Genomic DNA, 21289 nt, shown 5'->3' on the forward strand with positions numbered 1-21289 from the left:
ATTGTATTCCACTACTTTCTCTATCAGGGTTTTTATACTTTGTAGATGGTCATTTGTTCCGTAATTTTTTCGGAATCCTGCCTGTTCTCTTGGTTGATAAGTCTCTAACTTTCTTTCCATTCTCTTAACTATTATTCGCGTAAATAACTTATATAAATGGCTGAGGAGGCTAATCGGTCTGAAATTCTCTAAATTGGCTTTGTCTCCTGCTTTGTGTAATAGAATCATAGTAGCGTTGTTCCAGTCTGTTGGAATATTGGCGTTGTGAAAGCAGATATTGAAAAGTTGTTTAATTTTTTCAAGTAGTATATTTCCTCCAATTTTTAGTGCTTCTGATACTATTCCATCTTCACCTGGGGTTCGATTATTTTTCATTTTCTTCAGAGCCTCTTTGATTTCTGATTTTGTTATATCGGGCATTAAATCCGATCCTTGATTTAATACCCCAGTTTTTACTGTAATTGGAGGTTGCGCATTGTCATCTTTTTTTCTTGATTTGTATAACTCTGTGTAGAACTCTTCGACTATTGTTAATATTTCATCTCTGTTTGTAGTTTCTTTTCCAGTTCTGTTTCTTAGTTTGTTGATTTCTATTTTTCCTTTTTGTACGCTTACGTTCTTCAAAACTTTCATGTTCTTATTTTGCTCTATTGCTTGTTTTGTTTTTTCTACATTGTAGTTTCTTATGTCTTTTCTTATTGACTTTGTATATATACAGACCAGGAATTGTAAGAATATTATTTTGTCTAAAGATACCTCTACAAGAATCTCTAAATTTCATTTTATATATTATCCTAATAGCTCTTTTCTGAAGTACGAATATCTGCTCTAATTCAAAGGTACAACCACAGACTTCAATGCCATATTTGGCTATTGAGTAAAAATGGGCAAAGTATACTGTTTTTAATATTGATGTATTAAAGAGACGTAAAAGAATTCTCAATGCATAACATGCGCTACTTAATCTGGATTTCAAATTAGAAATTTGGTACACAGAAATTTGGTAATTTTATTGGTACACTTTCCTGGTGACACCTCCAAGACTTCTACAATTTGCAAGTCAAATGGACGCTGCAGTGAAGACGAGAGGGAAGGAATTCTACACTATGCAATTCATATCCCCCGTCTGCAGCTGGTAAAGTTCCAACGGAAAAATGCACCTAGTTACTCTACCGAGTAATACGATATAAAATAAAAATGTATACCATTTTTATTCAGTTGCAATGCGAAGGCAAAACAATCTTACTTTTCAATTAGAATACGGAGTGCAGTCCAGTCCCTTGAATCGCGATTTTCGGCTCTTATTGGAGCCTTCATCGGAAAGAACGTAGGCACTGTTCTCCATATTTCAACTGATTCGCATCGAGAGCTTTTCGCACCGAGAGCGAAAATCGCGATTCAAGGGACTGGACTGCACTCCGTATTCTAATTGAAAAATAAGATTGTTTTGCCTTCGCATTGCAACTGAATAAAAATGGTATACATTTTTATTTTATATCGTATTACTCCGTAGAGTAACTAGGTGCATTTTTCCGTTGGAACTTTACCAGCTGCAGACGGGGGATGTGAATTGCATAGTATAGAATTCCTTCCCTCTCGTCTTCACTGCAGCATCCATTTGACTTGCAAATTGTAGAAGTCTTGGTGTCACCAGGAAAGTGTACCAATAAGTTTTCAATTTAAAAATCTTTTAGTAATATTTTTAATATTTTCAATATTAATAATTTACTATTAGGATTGAAAACTACTTCGTCTTTCAATGCCAGATGGCGCTAGCCACCTACTATCATCACTTCGGTTGCAATGGGTGGGAAAAGCTCTCGATGCGGATCAGTTAAAATATGGAGAAGAGTGCCTACGTTCTTTCCGATGAAGGCTCCAATAAGAGCCGAAAATCACGATTCAAGGGACTGGACTGCACTCCGTATTCTAATTGAAAAGTAAGATTGTTTTGCCTTTGCATTTCAACTGAGTGAAAATGGTATATATTTTTAATTTAAAAATAAAACAATTATAGCATATTATGGAATGTTATTTGGTGCGAAATTCATATACCGAATGTTAAATGTTCGTAAATCAAAAATGACTATTTTCGTCTGGTAGCACACAGCCCTAAACTTCAACTGAATTGAATAGCTTAACATACCTTAACCTACTAAACCATACGTGTAAGTCATTAAAAATTCTGCGAAAGCGAAACCTTAGTCAAATAAAGAAATAATGTCTCTCAATCTATACCATTACATTTATGAATTTCGCGCCAAACAACATTCCATATGCTATAAATGTTTTATTTTTTATTTAATAACACATTACCAAAATATTTTAAAATCGGTCTTCCTGAACTAACTTAATAAAAAGTCGTCTTTTTTAGTCTACGAATATTTAACATTCCGCATATGAATTTCCCACCAAATAACATTCCAAATACTATATAATTATCCACAAGGAAGAATTTCCTGTAGCTGGCTGTATACCATTAATTACAAATAAAATTTAATAAAAAATTTTGGTCTTGGTAAAAGGTATATTATTTTAAAAAGCCCTATAGGGCTACAAACATCGAACAAAACGTTTTCGCTCTAAAAAGAGCATCATCAGTGTTGCCTAAAATAAGTATAACCATATTAATTATCAAAATGTTAAACTTAAAATGATGACCAAGGTAGAAGCAAAGTTTGGTTATACTTACAAGAACATGGTGAGCCAGTGATGAAGTCATCAATTTACGTACACTTCATTGATGATTGTGGGTACTCAAATTCCCCCTTCTATTTTATATCTAGATAATCTATTCTCACTAACTCTTTATTTTTATAATTCCAACACACTGATGTTAGCTGTTATCATTGCTTGTACTATAAACAACTATAAATTTAGTAGCTGTGTAACCAACTTTTCATGATACTTCAAGTTCCGTTGACAATTGTTGTCTTGACATCGGACAGATTCGCTTTTGATATCTCACATCTTAGTTGCCTGTCAGCTCTTGTAACATAATGACCTAATTTGTTACCTTTGACCCACTTGCAACGTGTGGGAGTCATATGTTATCCTAGGGCCGTATCCTTAGGGATTATATCCATCCTTTGCAATTTGCTATGTTAGCATTTTGATGTGACTTTTAGTCTATTTTTGAAAGGCTTTGACCTTCGTATTTTTTGGTTGGCTCACCATGTTCTTGTAAGTATAACCAAACTTTGCTTCTACCTTGGTCATCATTTTAAGTTTAACATTTTGATAATTAATATGGTTATACTTATTTTAGGTAACACTGATGATGCTCTTTTTAGAGAGAAAACGTTTTGTTCGATGTTTGTAGCCCTATAGGGCTTTTTAAAATAATATACCTTTTACCAAGACCAAAATTTTTTATTAAATTTTACTATATAATTGTTTTATTTTTATTAACAAATGTTTTAATCAATCTCCTTTTAACTAACTCTAATAAAAAGTTGTCTTTTTCGGTCTACGAATATTTATCATTCCGTATATGAATTTCGTACCATTCCGTAGAATAGAAAGGTCCTAGGTGCCAAATACATATACGGTATATTTAGATGCGGACGGGCTACCAATGGATGCAGTTACACCAAAAGATATGAGAATGATATACGACGGATGAAGTTACACCAAAAGATATGAAAACATTAAACTAAATGATTCTAGCTCATCATAAACTGAAGATGCTTGTATTGGCTGAGGCAATACTATTAGAAATTGAGAACCTCATAAATACACAGAAGTGGTCGAAAGACGACATAAGTCCACCGAAGCGGCCAAGACTCGATCAGTGGATCGGAAAAATCATGACGTGTTTTTTCTCTTCTCTCTCTTCAATCCTGATCATACGGAGGGTACGTCGTCGTCGACGTGATGTGTATTGTACGTCTTCAAAGATTGGTCTATACTTTTTACTCATTCATCTAAGTTTTTTGCATATTCCTGTAATTTGATCGATCCTTCTTGTTGGGGGTCTTTCTGGGTATTTTCGGCCTTCCACCTTTCCTTGTATAATTAGTTTTTTAATGAGTTTTTCCTCTTGGTGAATGTTATATAGATTGACTTGCTCTCGTTTATACTTGTACGAAATATGTACATATGTGAGAGTTTGAATATACTTTCAGAGGGTGTGGACTGTAGTTAGGGATTGCTAGTTTACTGGTTCAAGTGGGAGTATAAAGGTTTTATACAGACAACATTCATATGTATCATAAAGTCTTACAAAGTTGTAAAATTTTGTCCGGAACACTGAAGCCGGTCACATACGAGATGACTGTTGCGAAATCGTGTATGGCGTCACTCCCGAATTACTGTTCGTGCACGTATTGCTATTGTTCGATTCAGCTCAAAAGAAAGGCTGGACTATCTAGAGATAAGCGGTACCGACTTGATACGTCGAAAGATCGTGGCGAAGAGATTGCACCCTCACATGTGAGTGGTACTTGTTGACCGTCGAACAGCTGATGAGAGAAAGAGGTTCACCCTTTGGCAGGTGTACGAGAAGAGCGAAAATTCTCAATCCCAAATAGTCCAAATATTGTCTGTCTCTAAGGGTAAGGAGAGAGGGTAAGAAATAGGAGGGATGAAATGGTACTATTGAACAAAGCTGGCTTGAGATTTATTTAAAGTTAAGGGTCCTAATAAGAGATTAAACACAGTAAAAAATATGATAATATTTTTGACATGTGAAAATTAAACGATACTTATACTGAGAAGCAATGTTGGAGTTTGAGTGCGAACCTAAATTTGCTTTGTCGTCTGCATACGTTGCTGTGATGATATCGTTGCTCTTAGGTAGATCGGCTGTAAATATCAAGTATATAACAGGCCCCAGTACACTACCCTAATATAACCCTTGCTTTGATTGCATATAATCTTGTGTAGTGATCGTAATGTGTCACTAAGAAATATCGTTCATGGAGGTAGGACATGAAGATAAGGAAACAGTTCAAGGGAAGGACTTCTCTAAGTTTGTAGAGTAAATCAGTATACCAAGTTTTATCAGATGCTGGAGAAAGATCCGAACAAGCCGCTGAAAAGTATTTCCTTTCTTCTATAGCTTCATGAATAAAATTAGAGACTCTGAATCCAAACTACTGGTTAGGTATTAGTTGGTGTTCTGAATGAATTGGATGTAACTTGTAAATGTAATTGTAAGTTATTGTAGTTGGATGTAATTTGTGCCAATTTCCATGGAATGGGGTATATTGAATTTCTTTTTTAAAAGATATTTGACGATATTATACGTGAAAATATTTCTTTAATTATAGATTTGGCTTCGTTATAATATTTATAAAATCTGTGTTTTTGAGAAGTTGTATTCTGTTATTAAATATTATGTCGCAATTATCAATTACTGGTGCTGATTTCAAAAGTTTTTCTTACTGTAGAAAATGTTCTTTTAAATAAAATAGAATGTAGGAGTAGTTAGTTTCATAAAGTTTACCAATAGTTTACTCATTTTCTTTAAAAACTGCTAAATAGTAGTCAAAAAGTAACACAAAACACCGCCTTGTGATAAAGAAATCAACAATAATTGAATGAATAAATTGTTAGCTGCTCGAACAGAAACTAACTCCAATCTTTACATTGACTTTCGGAAAGTTGGTGTATTTCGCATCGCTCAAAAAGTAAAGAAAACTGAAAAAGTTTCTTGGAAAACTTCAATAATATTTTATACTAATTACATCACTCTTGTACTAATACTACGTTAACAAAGTGCCACTTCGACTTCGACTTTGTCGAAGTGTTTCATTTTCTTATTTCCTCGCCAGTTTTCCGACTCATCTTTTACTGTAATTAAATTTGTTGGAGATGGTTCTGCTTTTTTTTTTATTTAATAATGGGTTCGGCTGATTTACTTTACCTGATGGTATTGGTCGCTTAGGGGAAATAGGGGTGTTAACATTTTGGTAATAGAAGTAAGTAATATCTGAGTAAATGTTTCAAGTGACTAAAGATTAAGTTCATAGAGAGCAGGGCATCTTCTCTTTCTTTTTTTTTTGACCTTTTCCTTCTTCTTCAAGTGCCCTGTCCGTTCCGAAAGTTGACTATTAACATGGCAATTCTGATCTTGCTTGTGGCACTTCTGAATAGTTTGACCGATGTGAACCCGAACCACTTCCACAGATTTTGGAGCCACGAGTGTCTTCTCCTGACTGGTCCTCGCTTGCTGTCTATTTTCCTCTATATATAATCAATTGCAGTAGACGGTACTAATCGTGTCTCAATGTGCAGCTTAGATAATAAAGTTTTTGAAGTTACACTTCTTCACGATCGAGGGTGAAATTTTATAATTCCCTGGCGCATGCGCAAACAGACAGTATGTAGTTCGTTGCTAATCTTTCAAATTATGTAGGGGTAGGGGGCAGAACCGGGTATCGAGGCATAACCGGGTACCACCACTTTTTCTGAAAATCGGCGGTTAAATTTTAGTCACGTAGCACTGTGTTGATCTCTCATAAGGCGTCAGTGTTTCATAAAATTTTGTAGGGTGTGGCGTGTTTGTTTACTAGTGTGTTGCAGAGTCAGTTGAATTTAAGGTACGTAATCTTATTTTGTCTTTATTTATTATTACCTACAGACACATTTAACTCTATACTATGATTATTTCGCATACATAAAGTGATTTATCAGATTTTTGGCTGCAAAAAAGAGAGTGGTTTTGTCCAGATGCGCATATATTTTTTTTATTATTTAAGGTTGTATAAAAAATGAGCTGTGGGGCACAACCGGACAGTCCATGTGGGGCAAAACCGGGTAGTTACCCACCAGTTATGTATAGTTAAAAGTTATAGGTCTATAAATATTTATATTAAAGGGTTGGTTTTTATTGTAGCTTGTGAATAATATGGTGCGTACATATAAGCGGAAAACAGATCGTCAAAATTGGTCAAAGGATGACATGAAAAAAGCAATTAACGACGTTATTTCTCGAACAATGGGCTACAAAAAAGGAGCCATTAGTTATAACGTTCCACAGTCTACTCTGGAGGATAGGGTTAAAAAGATAAGAACTGAAGTACCTTTGGAAACTGCTTCTGCTAAAGGTAGATTGAATTAATAAAAGGTAATAAAAATAGATTAAATTTAATAAGACGTTTTTTAGGAATGGGTAATTTTAAATGTGTTTTCGTTAAAGAACAAGAAGAAGAATTAGTAGAATATATCAAGCACATGGAAAGTCGCTTATTTGGACTAACCACTACTGAATTAACAAGACGTGTCGCATTCCAGTTGGCCGAGAAAAATCAACTACAATAAAAATTTAATATTGAGAATCAAAAAGCTGGACTAGATTGGCTCAAGGGATTCCTTAAACGACATCCAGATTTATCATTAAGATCTCCAGAGCCTACATCAGCAGCTCGAGCGATGGGATTTAATGAAGTAGTAGTTGGAAGATTCTTTGATTTCTTAAAAGGTTTATGTGATAAACATATGTTTCGGCCAACTAGAGTTTATAATGTCGATAAAACAAGTCGTACGGCAATTCCAAAGTCATTCTAAAGTAATTGCCATGAAAGACCGCAGACAAGTGGGAACTTTAGCTTCTGCATAACGTGGACAATTGATAACTGCGGTTATATCTTTCTCAGCTGCAGGTCATTGCGTGCTTCCTTTATTGATTTGTCCACGTGTCAGAATAAAAGCGGAATTGCTGAATGGTGCACCCGCTGAAACAGTTGCTGCATGTCATCAAAGGTTATGAATCAAAACGAAAACAAAAAAAAACTCACTAAAAATTAAAGTGTTCCGTTCAGAAGGAGAAGGAGAAGTTACAAGATCACAGGATGATAGCTTCTGCTTATACTGTAAGGAGCAATATGCACATACCACCAGTGTTGATGGATGGATTAAATGTTCAAACATGTGTAATAACTGGGCACACGAAGGTTGGACAGGATGGCCAGAAGACGATTTAGACGACTTTGTGTGCGGAAATTGCCATACAAATATAATACAATCCAATTTGAAAAAGCGAATGCAATTTTTTTATGTTTTTGATTTTCTGATGGTTTTTATATAGTTAAACGCAATTCATTGTTTAGTTATTATGTTAAACCATGTAATAGTTAAGTATCATTTAATAAATATAAATAGACTATTTTTTATAGCTACTTTCCCTTAGCTACCCGGTTATGCCCCCCTTCCCCTATGTATCAGCGCAAATAAGTCACTAAAAGAATATATTAGTGTTCTTAGTTGGGCTCCCCTACGACTATTAGAATAGGTACGAAAAACTTCATGTCCGTTCGCTAAACTCAGACACTACTGGCCAGTGATTTTAGTAGGTAATTTTTTTGTTTTTGGCCAATTTTGCCAAAATTGTGAAAATTACTATTTAGTAATTATTAGCTATTTAGTAATTTTGTTTTGCCAACTTTACCAAATTGGCAAAATTATTTACTAAAATCACTAGCCAGTTGTGTCTGAGTTTAGCGAATCGACTGTACACAGGATAATACGCTGTGAACATAATTATTATGTTCTTAGAGGTGAATGATACAGAATCATTCAGCTTATCACGAAAGATAAAATCGGGTGCAGTAGAGAAATTCAAATGAAAAAGATGTCGTGGTTCAAGAATATTCGCGAGGGGATAGGAATACGTCATCATCAGCCCATAATCGTCCACTGCTGAACATAGGCCTCCTATTCAAAATGGAAAAACTTCCATTCAGATCTATTCAGCACTGCTGCAATCCAGTTGGTACAAATCCTCTTTATGTCGTCAGTCCATCTTGTGGGTGGTCTTCCCGGTCTTCCCGGGTCTTCCATCTTCTTGTTAGAATAAGTGTCTCTGCGCCATATTGTAAGAACAAGCAGGGCACATTGATTAAAGACTCTTCCTTTTAAGCTGATAGGTATATCACCCTTGAAAATATCACGCAGTCTTCTATATGCTGCCCATCCCAAAGTTATTCTTCTTAGCAGCTCAGCAGTTTGATTATCTTTGCTAATTTTTACCATATTATGTCCAAGGTATATGTAGCTATCAACAACTTCAATTTCAACGTCTTCTACCTTTAAAGGATAGCTCAGAACTACGGAACGTAGGAGTATAAAAGGAATACGTAGTGCCGAACATATATATTCCAATTAGCTGAAAACCGTGAACAACTCACGAATGTGAGTTAACACTAGAAGCACCACCATTTATTGTGCATACCTAGAAGCACCGCAGTGGTCAAAATGAAGGGTATTAGAATTTTCTATCTCCAGCTGTCTTTGTATTTTTTTTACTAGATAAAAACCTATATTGAGTTAAAAACTAATAATAAAAGACATATTTAGTTAATCTAAATAAATTATTTAAGCCCAACTTATGCAGTAGCAATTTTTTAAATTTTGCTTGTACAAGACCCATACACAAACTTTTTATAACAAACACATGCATTTCACTTTCACATGCTACGATTTCTGTGTTCTTTTTTATGATGTTGAATCACGGACCTTGAACGAAGATGTGTGCCGAAAATTGTAAACATTCGATATATGGCTATATCGGAGAATACTTAAAAACCCGTGGGCTGAGCGAGTCACTAATGAGGGGGGACAGACAAAATCCTGACGGCCAAAATCCCGACACGCCAGAATCCCGACAGGCCAAACAGGTTTTGTTTTTGGTTATCTGTTTTTTATGTTTTGTTACTAAACAAAATATTTACTATTTAATATGAACTAATCTTCTAAATAAAATTTCTAACATGGGTATACGAATTAAATTATTTTTTTTACCAATATATAGTCCAATAATATATGTATAGCGATGTGAAATTACGTGTAATTTCAGAAATTGTAAGTTACACGTGTAAAATTACCCAAAAATTACAAACCAGATGTAATTTATGTAACTTATGTAATTTATGTTCATTGTATTAAAAAATCAATTGTTTGCATTCATATTGAATATAATAAACACAAAGTAACTACATACTTATGAAATAAAGAAAAGTGGATAAGAAATACATACAAATAATAAAGAAATGAAAACATAGGTTCTTTAGTTTTGTTTTAAGCGGCTTTTATAAATCACAACTTCCTTTTTCGCAGACAACTGGAGACCTTCTTGTTATAAAACGTCGAAGTTTCAATTGTTTGCTCTTCCAATGAGCCTTGTGTAATTTTTTTTATCTCCGGCAAATCCAGAACTGCATCCTGAAATTAAATAGGAAAGTGTAAACATAGAGAGTAAAAATAATGGGTTTATAATATAATATATACAGATCTAACTACCTTGTTTTCGGCATCTGAAGTATCCTTCTCGACTTCCGTTTTTTTTTGGGGTTGTTCTGTGCCTTTACCCTGAAATTGATAATTTTGGAATATAAACAATAAATATGTATGTGTTTACACTAATTTACCGATTTCATTAAGACGTTTTCTAAAATGTTCACTTTGCTTTGTCTCAAAATGCGTGCTGGTCTCTGTTCCCTAGTTTCCATTCTTTGATCAATTTCATCATCGGTCATTGCAAAGTCAGCAAAATTAAAATCATCGTCGGAATTTCCATTTCCTGTTGTATTTGAATGCCATGATGATATTGTCTGAAAACATAAGATTTATAATTTTTTATTCGAAAACGGTGGAATGCATTGGAAAATCGGAAAAGAAGCAAACTGCATATATCACATGCACATATCACATATCTAAAAAATGCCTAAATTTAAAATTACCTCGTCTAATTCTTCCTCTTCGGAAATATGGTTTTCAATTACTTCTATCTCCTTCTGTAAGTTTCTACCTTCTATCGAAACGTTGTTCTGTACAGTCTCTTCTATAGGATATTGACTTTGTATGTGATGTTGTCGTGAACGTTTCAGCAATTTTGAATTATATTGTATATAATTTAAATTTGCTGCCCTTTGAGTTGTTAGGCGATTTCTTCTCTTCGTATGAATGCTGCTCTGGGAGCTAAAGCTTCTCTCTGTTGCCGCAGAAGTGCACGGCATTGTCAATATCCTGACTGCAACTTTGGAGAGGCATGAATGTCCACAAAATCCTTTCCACCATGTAACCAAAGAGACATTATCGAGTATGTTCCATAAAAATGTTTCGCCAAAAAAGTCTGTTTTAGCTAAATAGTTTCCTAAATCCTCAGTAATCTTTGACACTCCTTCATCACCAATCTCTATCGTGGTCGTGGTTGACATAGTAGTAATGTATTTCATCGCTTCAATCCTTTCGGCTGATGATAAATTTGCACCAACAGACCGAGGGTTTAGTAAGTCTGCGGCAAAATGGATCGGTTGAAGGGCGTATTCCTTCCTTGATATAAATTTATCCATCGCTTCTGTTTTTTCGCAATCCGTTAGTTTCACGCATTCTAAATGAGTAGATATGTTACTACCGATTTTCGCGAAAGTTTCACAAACCAAATGAATTGACGAAGAATCTCCTTCAAGACGTGTTATTGCTTCAGTAATTGGCTTAAGCAATTCAACAAGAGCGCTAGAATTTATCCAGAATCCTTCATCAAGTAAATTTGCTTTTGCGCTGCGTATTCTATCTTGAATTGTTTTATCTGGAGATATTGCTAGACGTTGTAGGACGGACTTGCATTTAGTCAGATCTTGAAGACATTTTACATGTGAACCCCATCTTGTTTTTACAGGTAGGCTAAGAGACACTCCACACTTCATCTCATTTCTTATTTCTGTGAATTGAGCTCTCAGTACTTGACACTGGTTAATAGTTTTAACGATATGTATAATATGTGACAAATGTGTCTCTATTGAAGATAATTTCAAAATATCGCTGCACAATAAATGTAATGTGTGCGCTAAACAGCCGTATGATACAAGATGGGGATACATCTCTTCACATTGTCTCACAGCCTTCCTCATATTCTTTGCGTTATCAGTCACAATAGCGAAAAATTTTTTAGGTCCATACTCCTCCAGAACTTCAACCATTAATTTTGTTATATATTCTGCGGTATGCTTCTCTGCTTTTGTTAGTACTGATTTGACAAATAACGGTTCGGGTGTTGTAACAATGAAATTAATTACACTTTCATTTCGCAAGTTGGACCAACCATCGCATTGCAATGATAAATTGTCAGCTTGCTTAATTTTATCATTAACTTGAACTTCAACTCGCTCGTACTCTTCGGTCAGGAGACGATTTGATAACATATATCTCGATGGTAAGGTGTATGAAGGTCTAATTTTTTTAAAAAACAATTTCCAATCTTCATTCTCGGTAATTGAATGTGGTGCTGAACTGGTGTAAATAGCTCTAGCAAGCAAAATATTCAATTCGTTATTTTGTTCGTGTGTCATTCGATCACAAAATGATTGTATTCTGTTGATTTTTGTGCAAACAGGTGTTTCCACATGAATGTTATCAGAAGCAGATGTTGATGCTGTGGAAACCGTTGATGATGTACAAGCAGCATCAGTGTTATCGTTATCCAATTTTGCCGATGTGATCTTTTTCATGGATGTTTCAAATGGAAATTTAGAGTGATTCCCCTTTGACTTTGGAGTTAAAATATTGAATTTAAGTTTTATCATATGCGGCACATAAGTGCATTGTTGAAGATGAGATTTCATTCTTGTAGCATTTTTTGCATGTACACTCTTGCAAAATTTACACCTCACATTTATGGTCTTTTGATTAGAAGAACCCGCAGGTAACACTTCAAAATAAAGCCAGATATCTGTCTTACGTTTCACCATGTTTTATGACCTAAAAAAAATATTCAGGTAGACTTAAACATTAAGAAGGGAAAAAACATTATTTTTCAAAGTATTTGATGGGCACGAGGGCATAAAAAATTGTTAGGCATCCTTAAATAGAAGAAAGATTAAAATTGAATCTGTGTAACAATTTAATGAAATTCGAATAAGCAGAATACTGGATCGGACAACTACATTATTTTGCCCTCAACGTTATCAAAATTTTTTATTTAGTAAGTTATGTCAGTGTAATTCAATTACACATGCTACATGCACAAGTACCCCGTTGCTCCTATCATTCTTATAGTTATTGTACAGTAAACTAATCTAAAAAATCGAATAAAACTTGGTAAACCGAATTCAGAATTAAGTACTGTAGCCACATATAAAATGACGCGCGTTAGATTTAACGTACAGTCGATATGCGATAGGCCCGCCCCTGTGTTTCCCAATCTAAGGTTGCTATGGACATCACCGGCACGTGTTTTGCTGTTTGTAGAAATAATATATTTCTTACCTTATAGTTTCTGTGCTTCCTTATAAATAAATGTAAAGTAACCAACGCTGCGTGAATGAATAGAGAAAGAACAGTCGAAAACTAACTTATACATACACATTACACATACAATAACAGAAATGTAAACATAACCTGCCTGACTCAGACTAAGGAACGACTAACGAGCGACGAGCGTAATAGCACCCACTGGTTCGCGCGCGCCGGCACCGGCGCACCGCACTTACGACAATTGCGCGCGCATAAGTTGCCATAATATATGTAATTTTACCAGTAATTACATAAATTACGGTAATTTATGTAAATTTATCATAAGTTACGTTAAATTTCATAAATTACGTAAATTCCAAAAATTACATAAATTACATTAAGTTACGGGTATCATGTAATATTACCGTAAGTTACGTGTAATTTATGTAACGTAAGTTATGTAATTTTACAACTCACATCACTATATATGTATAATAAAACCCTGAAATCAAGTTTACTATCATATACAGGGTGAGTCATGAGGAACTGTACATACTCCTACCTCGTATAGAGGTTCCTATGGGGAATAACAAATGACCATTAAAAAGTGTCTTCTCCCATTTTTTAATAATATACAGGGCGAGTTTCGCATTTTGACCGAAATTTTTTATTCGTTATAATTTTTCAACGGTCAGATCGATGTATCTCTTATTTTGGTCAATCGTTACACTATTACCACCTTATCAACTGATTTATTCAAACTAGAAAAAAATCAGGTCCGGCTTCAAAAAAATTAGTTCGTTTGTGTCTTAGAAAAAATTTCATCCTGTATACGCTTCTTGAAAACTATAATATAATTTTGACATATTAGACAAATAAGCAATTAAAATGACATATTTATTTTTTTTTCCACACGATTACTTAATTTTTTATAAAAAAATCAAATTTAATTATGAATTAAAAGTTTGATAAAGTGAACCATAGATTTAAAAAAAATAACTTTTATTAAAAAATTAATTTTTTTGAACAAATATTTAATTTACGTTACCACCCAATCAACTGATTTAGTCAAACTAGAAAAAAATCAGGCCCGGATTTAAAAAATTAGTTCGTTTTGGTCTTAGAAAAAATTTCACCCTGTATACGCTTTCTGAAATGTCTAATATGAATTTTAGAAATTAGACAAATAGACAATTAAAATGGCATATTTATTTTTTCCCCACACGATTACTTAATTTTTTATTAAAACATCAAATTTGTCATATTCGGAATTTTAACCTAAAAATGAAAAAAAAAAAAATGAAATCACGGTTTAACTCGCTACAACTCTGTTCCAGTTTAATATTTTTTTTTCTGAAATTTTTACAGCACATATCTCTTACCATTGTGAAGATTATGAAAATTGTTGTAGACTTTCAGTTTTCTTCTCATAAAAGTTATGAATTTTTAAAAATGAAAGGTGCAGATTCGTTATTTGCACAGTTAAATCACAAAAATTAAGTGAAAAAATTTAAAATTTATCTATTTGATCACGTCTATATTGGAGACTTTGATCACGTCTCTAAACTATAGAGTCCAAAGAGAAGTGTTATGGGTTTTAGATCTAGACGTGGTATAGAAAAAAAATGGTGAAGCTTTTAATTTTAAGAAAAACGTTGTTTCATTTTTTTTTTATTTTTATGGTAAAATTCCGATTTTGACAAATTTGATTTTTTAATAAAAAACTAAGTAATCGTGTGGGGAAAATATAAATACGCCATTTTAATTGTCTATTTGTCTAATTTGTAAGATTCATACTAGAGTTTTCAAAAAGCGTATACAGGGTGAAATTTTTTCTAAGACCAAAACGAACTAATTTTTTAAATCCGGGCCTGATTTTTTTACAGTTTGAATATATCAGGTGATTGGGTGGTAACATTAATTAAATGTTGGTTCAAAAGAAATTAATTTTTGTAATAAAAGTTATTTTTTTTTAAATCTGGTTTCTAGTAAATATGATTCACTTTACCAAACTTTTAATTATTCATAGTCAAATTTGATTTTTTTATAAAAAATTAAGTAATCGTGTGGGAAAAAAATAAATATGCCATTTTAATTGCCTCTTTGTTTAATTTGTAAAATTCATATTAGAGTTTTCAAAAAGCGTATACAGGGTGAAATTTTTTCTAAGACTAAAATGAACTAATTTTATAAATCCGGGCCTGATTTTTTTCTAGTTTGTATAAATCAGTTGATTGGGTGGTAACATAAATTAAATATCTGTTCAAAAAAAAGTTAATTTTTGTAATAAAAGTTATTTTTTTTTAAATCTATGGTTCACTTTACCAAACTTTTAATTCATAGTCAAATTTGATTTAAAAAAAAATTAAGTAATCGTGTGGGGAAAAAATAAATATGTCATTTTAATTGCTTATTTTCTTATTTATAAAATTCATATTATAGTTTTCAAAAAGCGTATACAGGGTGAAATTTTTTCTAAGACCCAAACGAACTAATTTTTTTGAAGCCGGACCTGATTTTTTTCTAGTTTGAATAAATCAGTTGATAAGGTGGTAATAGTGTAACGATTGACCAAAATAAGAGACACATCGATCTGGCCGTTCAAAAATTATGGCGAATACAAATTTCTGTCAAAATGCGAAACTCGCCCGGTATATTATTAAACAATGGGAGCAGACACTTTTTAATGGTCATTTGTTATTCCCCATAGGAGCCTCTATACGAGGTAGGAGTATGTACAGTTCCTCATGACTCACCCTGTACTAGATATGATCATGTCATTAATACATAGTGTTAAAAATAGAAAGCAGTCAAAATGACTGCTCTGGTGCTTCTAGTGTTAAACCAAAGTTAAAAAGATAGGAATGCACGTATCCACTAAGGTGCAACTGCTAAAATCTATACGGCATGCGCCCATCTACATATAAACTACCACCGATTGGAGGGCCGAGGCGGAGAACGCACTATTGTACGGTCCGGGAGCGCAAACGTGTCTACTATGTGGAGCAGTTGCAGCAGCGCGGAGCGCAACCACAGTGGGTACGTGCCTTAATAAGGCACTAGAAATAAAGAATGCAGGGGGCTGTTAGCATTGTAAATGATTACCTAGAAAGGACAGCAATCCCTGATAACACAAAACATTCCAGGAATGTTTCTAGAAGGTACACACAGGACATTGAAAACATTCCTGGAATGTCCCCAAAAGCACACGAACGTCCCTGGAAAGTCCCAGGAAAGTGCTGTGTCAGCATTTTAAACATTCCTTGAATGTCTTGTTGGAACATTCCATGAATGTCTACGAATGTTCTTTGAACATTCACAGTATATTGTTTAGACTGAATGACTTGTTGAAACATTCCATGAATGTTCTTAGGTAATTCAAAGTATATTTTTTAGACATTCTCTGAAATATATCGTCAGTGATGTGACAATACCTCCTATATGTTTTTTCATGAGTTTTGCAGGAGACGAAAAACATTTTTTACGGTCACCTCCTGTTTTCATACGTAAGTTTTGACTTGTTTTGTAGTAAATAATTAGTTGAATTTACTACAAGACAAATCAAAAATATATGAAAACACGAGGTGGCCCAAACAAGTTTTTCATCTCCTACAAAATTCATGAAAAAGCAGATAGGAGGTATTGTCACATCACCGACGATATACCAGAAGTACAGTAGGAAAACTGAAAGAATACCCATGAACGAACATATAAAACACGCTGTATTTTCCTGTCACCGTGTCACACAAAAAACTGGTCAGCACAAGTACATGTAATAATTATTGTTACTTGCACTGGACAATTTTCTTTGTGACACGGTGACAGGAAAATACAGCGTGTTTATATGTTCATTCATGGGTATTCTTTCATTTTTCCGACTGTATATGTAGCCATACCAAATAATACATCCTTGATAAATATAAACATTTTTATTGCACAAAATCTTGTCATATATTTTTTTCCATAATCATCACTACGATGACGATTCATTGTATTGAATTGTTCATTAGAGTTACAATCTGGTCATAACTCTGACCAATGAGCAATTTTAATTTAATCTAAATTACTACTGTTCTTTAAAATAAAGAGCATACCCATAGCGTCTCTTATCTAATCTAACAGGCACACATGCACTATGCTCTTCTTTTCTAACCGCACTATTCTAACATACACATGCACACAAGCACTCAAACTAGTTCAAAAGGCTTTGTCCTCTTCAATCTTCTAGTTTGCCCAGTAGTATCTAGGAGCAGGATTTCCTCAATATTCTTGTAGGTACTTACGAAGTTGTTGCTTGTGACTTCCAACTTTACTCCAACTTTAAAAGCAAATCCAGCTGTAAAATATTTATGTGCCTAAAGGCTTTTGTATGCTTTCATCTATAATATCTATAACAGTAATTTGGTGGAATGCACTTTATGGTAAAATCCAATTCTGACTGAATTGTATATGGATCTAAATCCCCAATTATTTTCAGCTTCAATAAATATCTAAAACAATAAAAGAAATAATGTTATTGCCTGCCAAATTCATCAATATTTATAAATATCAAAAAATGAAAATTGATAAAAATTGTTTGCCCTACCTTTCTCCAAACATCTGGTGTCTCCAATAATAATTTCCTTAAATAATCACTTTGCAGTGTGGTAAAGTTTATAAAGTTCACAAAATACAGCAAACGAAATCCAAATGAATCCAAAATATGACGATAAACATTGAAATGATCAAATGAAATGATATTACAAACATAACCTCTGTAACCTGTATGCCATGCCAACCAGAACCAGAAGTCACGTGGTTTGGATTGCCTAAATACATATACACGCGCAGCAAATTTGAAAATGAATGCAAATTGAATAGTAAATGGCCTCTCTTAAAATATAGGACATTGGTAGTATGTTCATAGAATGTCTTGTGGTAACATTCCACGAATAACTTAATCAGATATTCACCGAATGTTCCTTGAATGTCCAGTACATTCAAACATTAATAGAACTTTGATAGTACATTCCTGGAATGTTTTGTGTTTTTAGGGAATAATATCACGAATGTACAGGAGTAGAAGTAAACAAACAAAGAACTTCTTTAAAAGAAACAGCGGTGGACTGAATAAAAATGCTATCCTTGACGTGGTTTGATGATTCGTTAAAATTTTTTGCACATTGTTTTTTCGACGCATTCTTTCTGCCTATTTTTCTACAACTTAGAAAACAAGATCTCTAACAATCCTATAAATTTAATGTTACTAGCTATTTTGGAATATTATAAAATGTATCTCCTATCTAACTAAATATAACTATCTCAATACTTTGGGTCTATTTTTGGTAAATTTTAAATTTGCACAATACTCTGTTCTACGTTTCACTTAATAAATACCGACTGAAATGGCACTTATCAAAGTTTGATGACCAGCTACTTCCAACACCAAACTCTCTTCGTAAATGCAACAATTTGTGACGTGTCGATCATAATTATTTAGAAAGGGCGCCGTATATACAATGACATTAATGGTTCTAATACAATTATGAAGCCCTTAATGGATTTTATCCCTCAATTATTGACATTTTACCTCAAGCTCGCAACTGTATAGATACGTTTTTGAAGGGTAACGCTAAATGGACCCTGTTCTGCAACAATGGTGTAGTCCACAATTTGTTTAAAAACTTGATTTACATACCAACAAACAAGTTTATTACGAGTGGTTTGACAAAAAACAAAAATGGTGTAAGCTGTATCTGGTACTTTAGTGACATCTATTAACCAAAGTTTTAACCCACATTCGTCAAACCACCGATAATGCATAAATCTACAACAACCAGGTAATCCACAGTACGGGTTACATTTTTTTTTGAAAAATTTTCAACAGGTATAATGTGTAAACATAAACTACAATAATTATCTTTCAAAACAACACTTGCAGAAAAAGTAAATCAATTATTTTATTGGAACAAATTGGCTATAGATCTCAGTAATCTTTTGTTCTAGGTATATGATGTAGTTTGCTATTTACACAAAAAAAATTAGCGGTTGATAGCCTGGTGCTATAAAATGTGGTGGGTTACGCCGTTGTTGCTTATTGCTGCATTATACACTGGGGTAAAAACTAAAACAAATTAAGTTAATGGCGTTATACATTACATGCCTTTCATGATGGCTACATGGCCATCATAAAATCCTGTCGAAGAAAATAGAAGTTTATCATAAACCGTATCGCAACTAATTATATTGTATAAATTGAAGAGTTAGAGAGGTCGATTACAAATCGCAAGATCGACTCAAGTAATAAACAGCGTATTAGTTGGATAAAAACCAAAGTTCTAAGGATGAACAAGCATAAACCCACTATTTTGTACATGAAAAATCACGTTACAGGTCCTTCCTTTTCAGCAGAAAACATCGAAAAGGCAAGAAAGGGCAAAAACCTATACATGGAAACATAAAACTACCTCCACTGTGGCCAAATGGTAGACAGCTTTCTACAGCTTTCTGCCGAAAAAATAAAAGACCTGAAAGAAATCTTCGATTTAGTACCAAAAGATACAAAAGGCTTTTATAATTTCTTAGACAAAGTCGGAAGTGAAAATTTCACAGACGATGTAGAAGGACATGGAAAAATGCCAGATTTTGCTATTGATGAGGAGCAATATGACGTTGTAGATGAATAATAACAATTACTGTAACTACTTTTTCTCAATAAAAATGGTTTATGATTATCTTTTGTATCAAACTGTAACAAGAGCTGTGAGACATTTTTGAGTAGGTATTTTAGGCAACCTGAAAATTTTTCAGGTGACTCTTCCATGATAGCCTAATACAAAAATGCCGGTCTGGCTGGAGGGTAGCGGTTATTTTCCCCAAAAATCCCCCCCAAAATAACAAAAAAGGGTAAAAATTGTTATTACAAAAAATATCATTGACGTGATTTTAAAGTAAATCTAAATATTCAGATATAAAGAAAATAAACAGGCCAGGCGATTTGAGGGCGATTTTAACTCTGCAAGATAATTGCATGGGCGCCCCAGGATTATTTTCAGGGGATGCGTATACTGTTGTATCTGAGCGAGTCCGTTCGCTCGAGAAAAAATCACGTGACCTGGCGATCCCATGTCGTTGTGCATCGAAACGTTAGAGTAATTATTATATATTATAGTTTTTTAAGTAACTTTTTCTTAATTAAAGAAAATGATACGCACTATACAATAGATTTTGCAAATAAGATAGAAAAAGACAGATTTATTATTATAAATATATAGGTAGAAAAGTATAGAAGTATAAACTAAATTAATTCTGTGTCCGAATCTTGTACTTCTTCTTCAAACTCCCCATCTGAGCTTAAATATTCACTGTCTTCTTCTTCGTCAGACTCCCCTCGAGACTCTGATTCCTCTTCTACATGATCTGTAAATAGTTGTAAAATGTATTTAGAATTAATTAAAAATTAATTAGCTATAATTTAATTGAGTTACTACGTATTCTCTGCCCTTTTGTACGAAGTCGAAGCCTGGACAATCACGGGCGCATCTAAAGAAAGACTTGCAATTGTTGAGATGTGCTGTTATTGCATAATGTAAAAAATATCATGAACCCAACATGTAACAAACACGGAAACATTAAGAAAAATGAGAAAGGCAAAAGAAATACTCAACACTAAAAACGAAAGAAAAATGAGCCAAAATAAATATTCATTCTCTTCTTCTTCATCAGACTCCCCTCGAGACTCAGATTCCTCTTCTATCTGATCTGTAAATAGTTGTAAATATGTATCCAGAATTAATTAAAATTTAATTAGCGATTAATTAATTGAGTTGCTACGTATTATTACTTATATAACTAATATATACTTAATAATTTTCCTTATATTATAAATCACATCACGTTTTTTATTTCTTAGTATATGACCAAAATAGCTCATTTTTCTTTCGTTCATAGTGTTGAGTATTTGTTTTGCCTTTTTTTATCTTTCTTAATGTTTCCGTGTTTGTTACGTGTTGCGTCCATGATATTTTTTACATTATTCGATAACACCACATCTCAACAATGGCAAGTCTATCTTCAGATGCGCCCGTGATTGTCCAGGCTTCGACTCTGTATAAAAGGACAGAGAATACGTAGCAAC

The 21289-nt window shown here is 33.6% G+C and overlaps 1 protein-coding gene across 2 annotated transcripts; it reads right to left on the bottom strand.

Annotated features, from left to right (window-relative positions):
• Window positions 1-9772: 9772 nt before the first annotated feature.
• On the bottom strand, window positions 9773-11319 carry LOC114341444 (uncharacterized). Of its 2 annotated transcripts, XM_050644417.1 has the most exons (3): window positions 10371-11313; window positions 10243-10311; window positions 9773-10164 (listed from the first exon to the last, which is right to left on the bottom strand). In XM_050644417.1, the coding sequence occupies exons 1-3, from the start codon at window positions 10476-10478 to the stop codon at window positions 10039-10041; spliced, it is 303 nt and encodes a 100-aa protein (XP_050500374.1). In that variant the 5' UTR covers window positions 10479-11313; the 3' UTR covers window positions 9773-10038. The 2 variants fall into 2 exon arrangements, 1 of the variants encoding a protein (XP_050500374.1); XR_007696622.1 differs by having other exon boundaries at window positions 9773-10311; window positions 10371-11319.
• Between the last annotated feature and the right edge of the window lie 9970 nt (window positions 11320-21289).

The sequence above is a fragment of the Diabrotica virgifera genome, chromosome 2 (assembly GCF_917563875.1).
Source record: "Diabrotica virgifera virgifera chromosome 2, PGI_DIABVI_V3a".
Lineage (NCBI taxonomy): Eukaryota > Metazoa > Arthropoda > Insecta > Coleoptera > Chrysomelidae > Diabrotica > Diabrotica virgifera.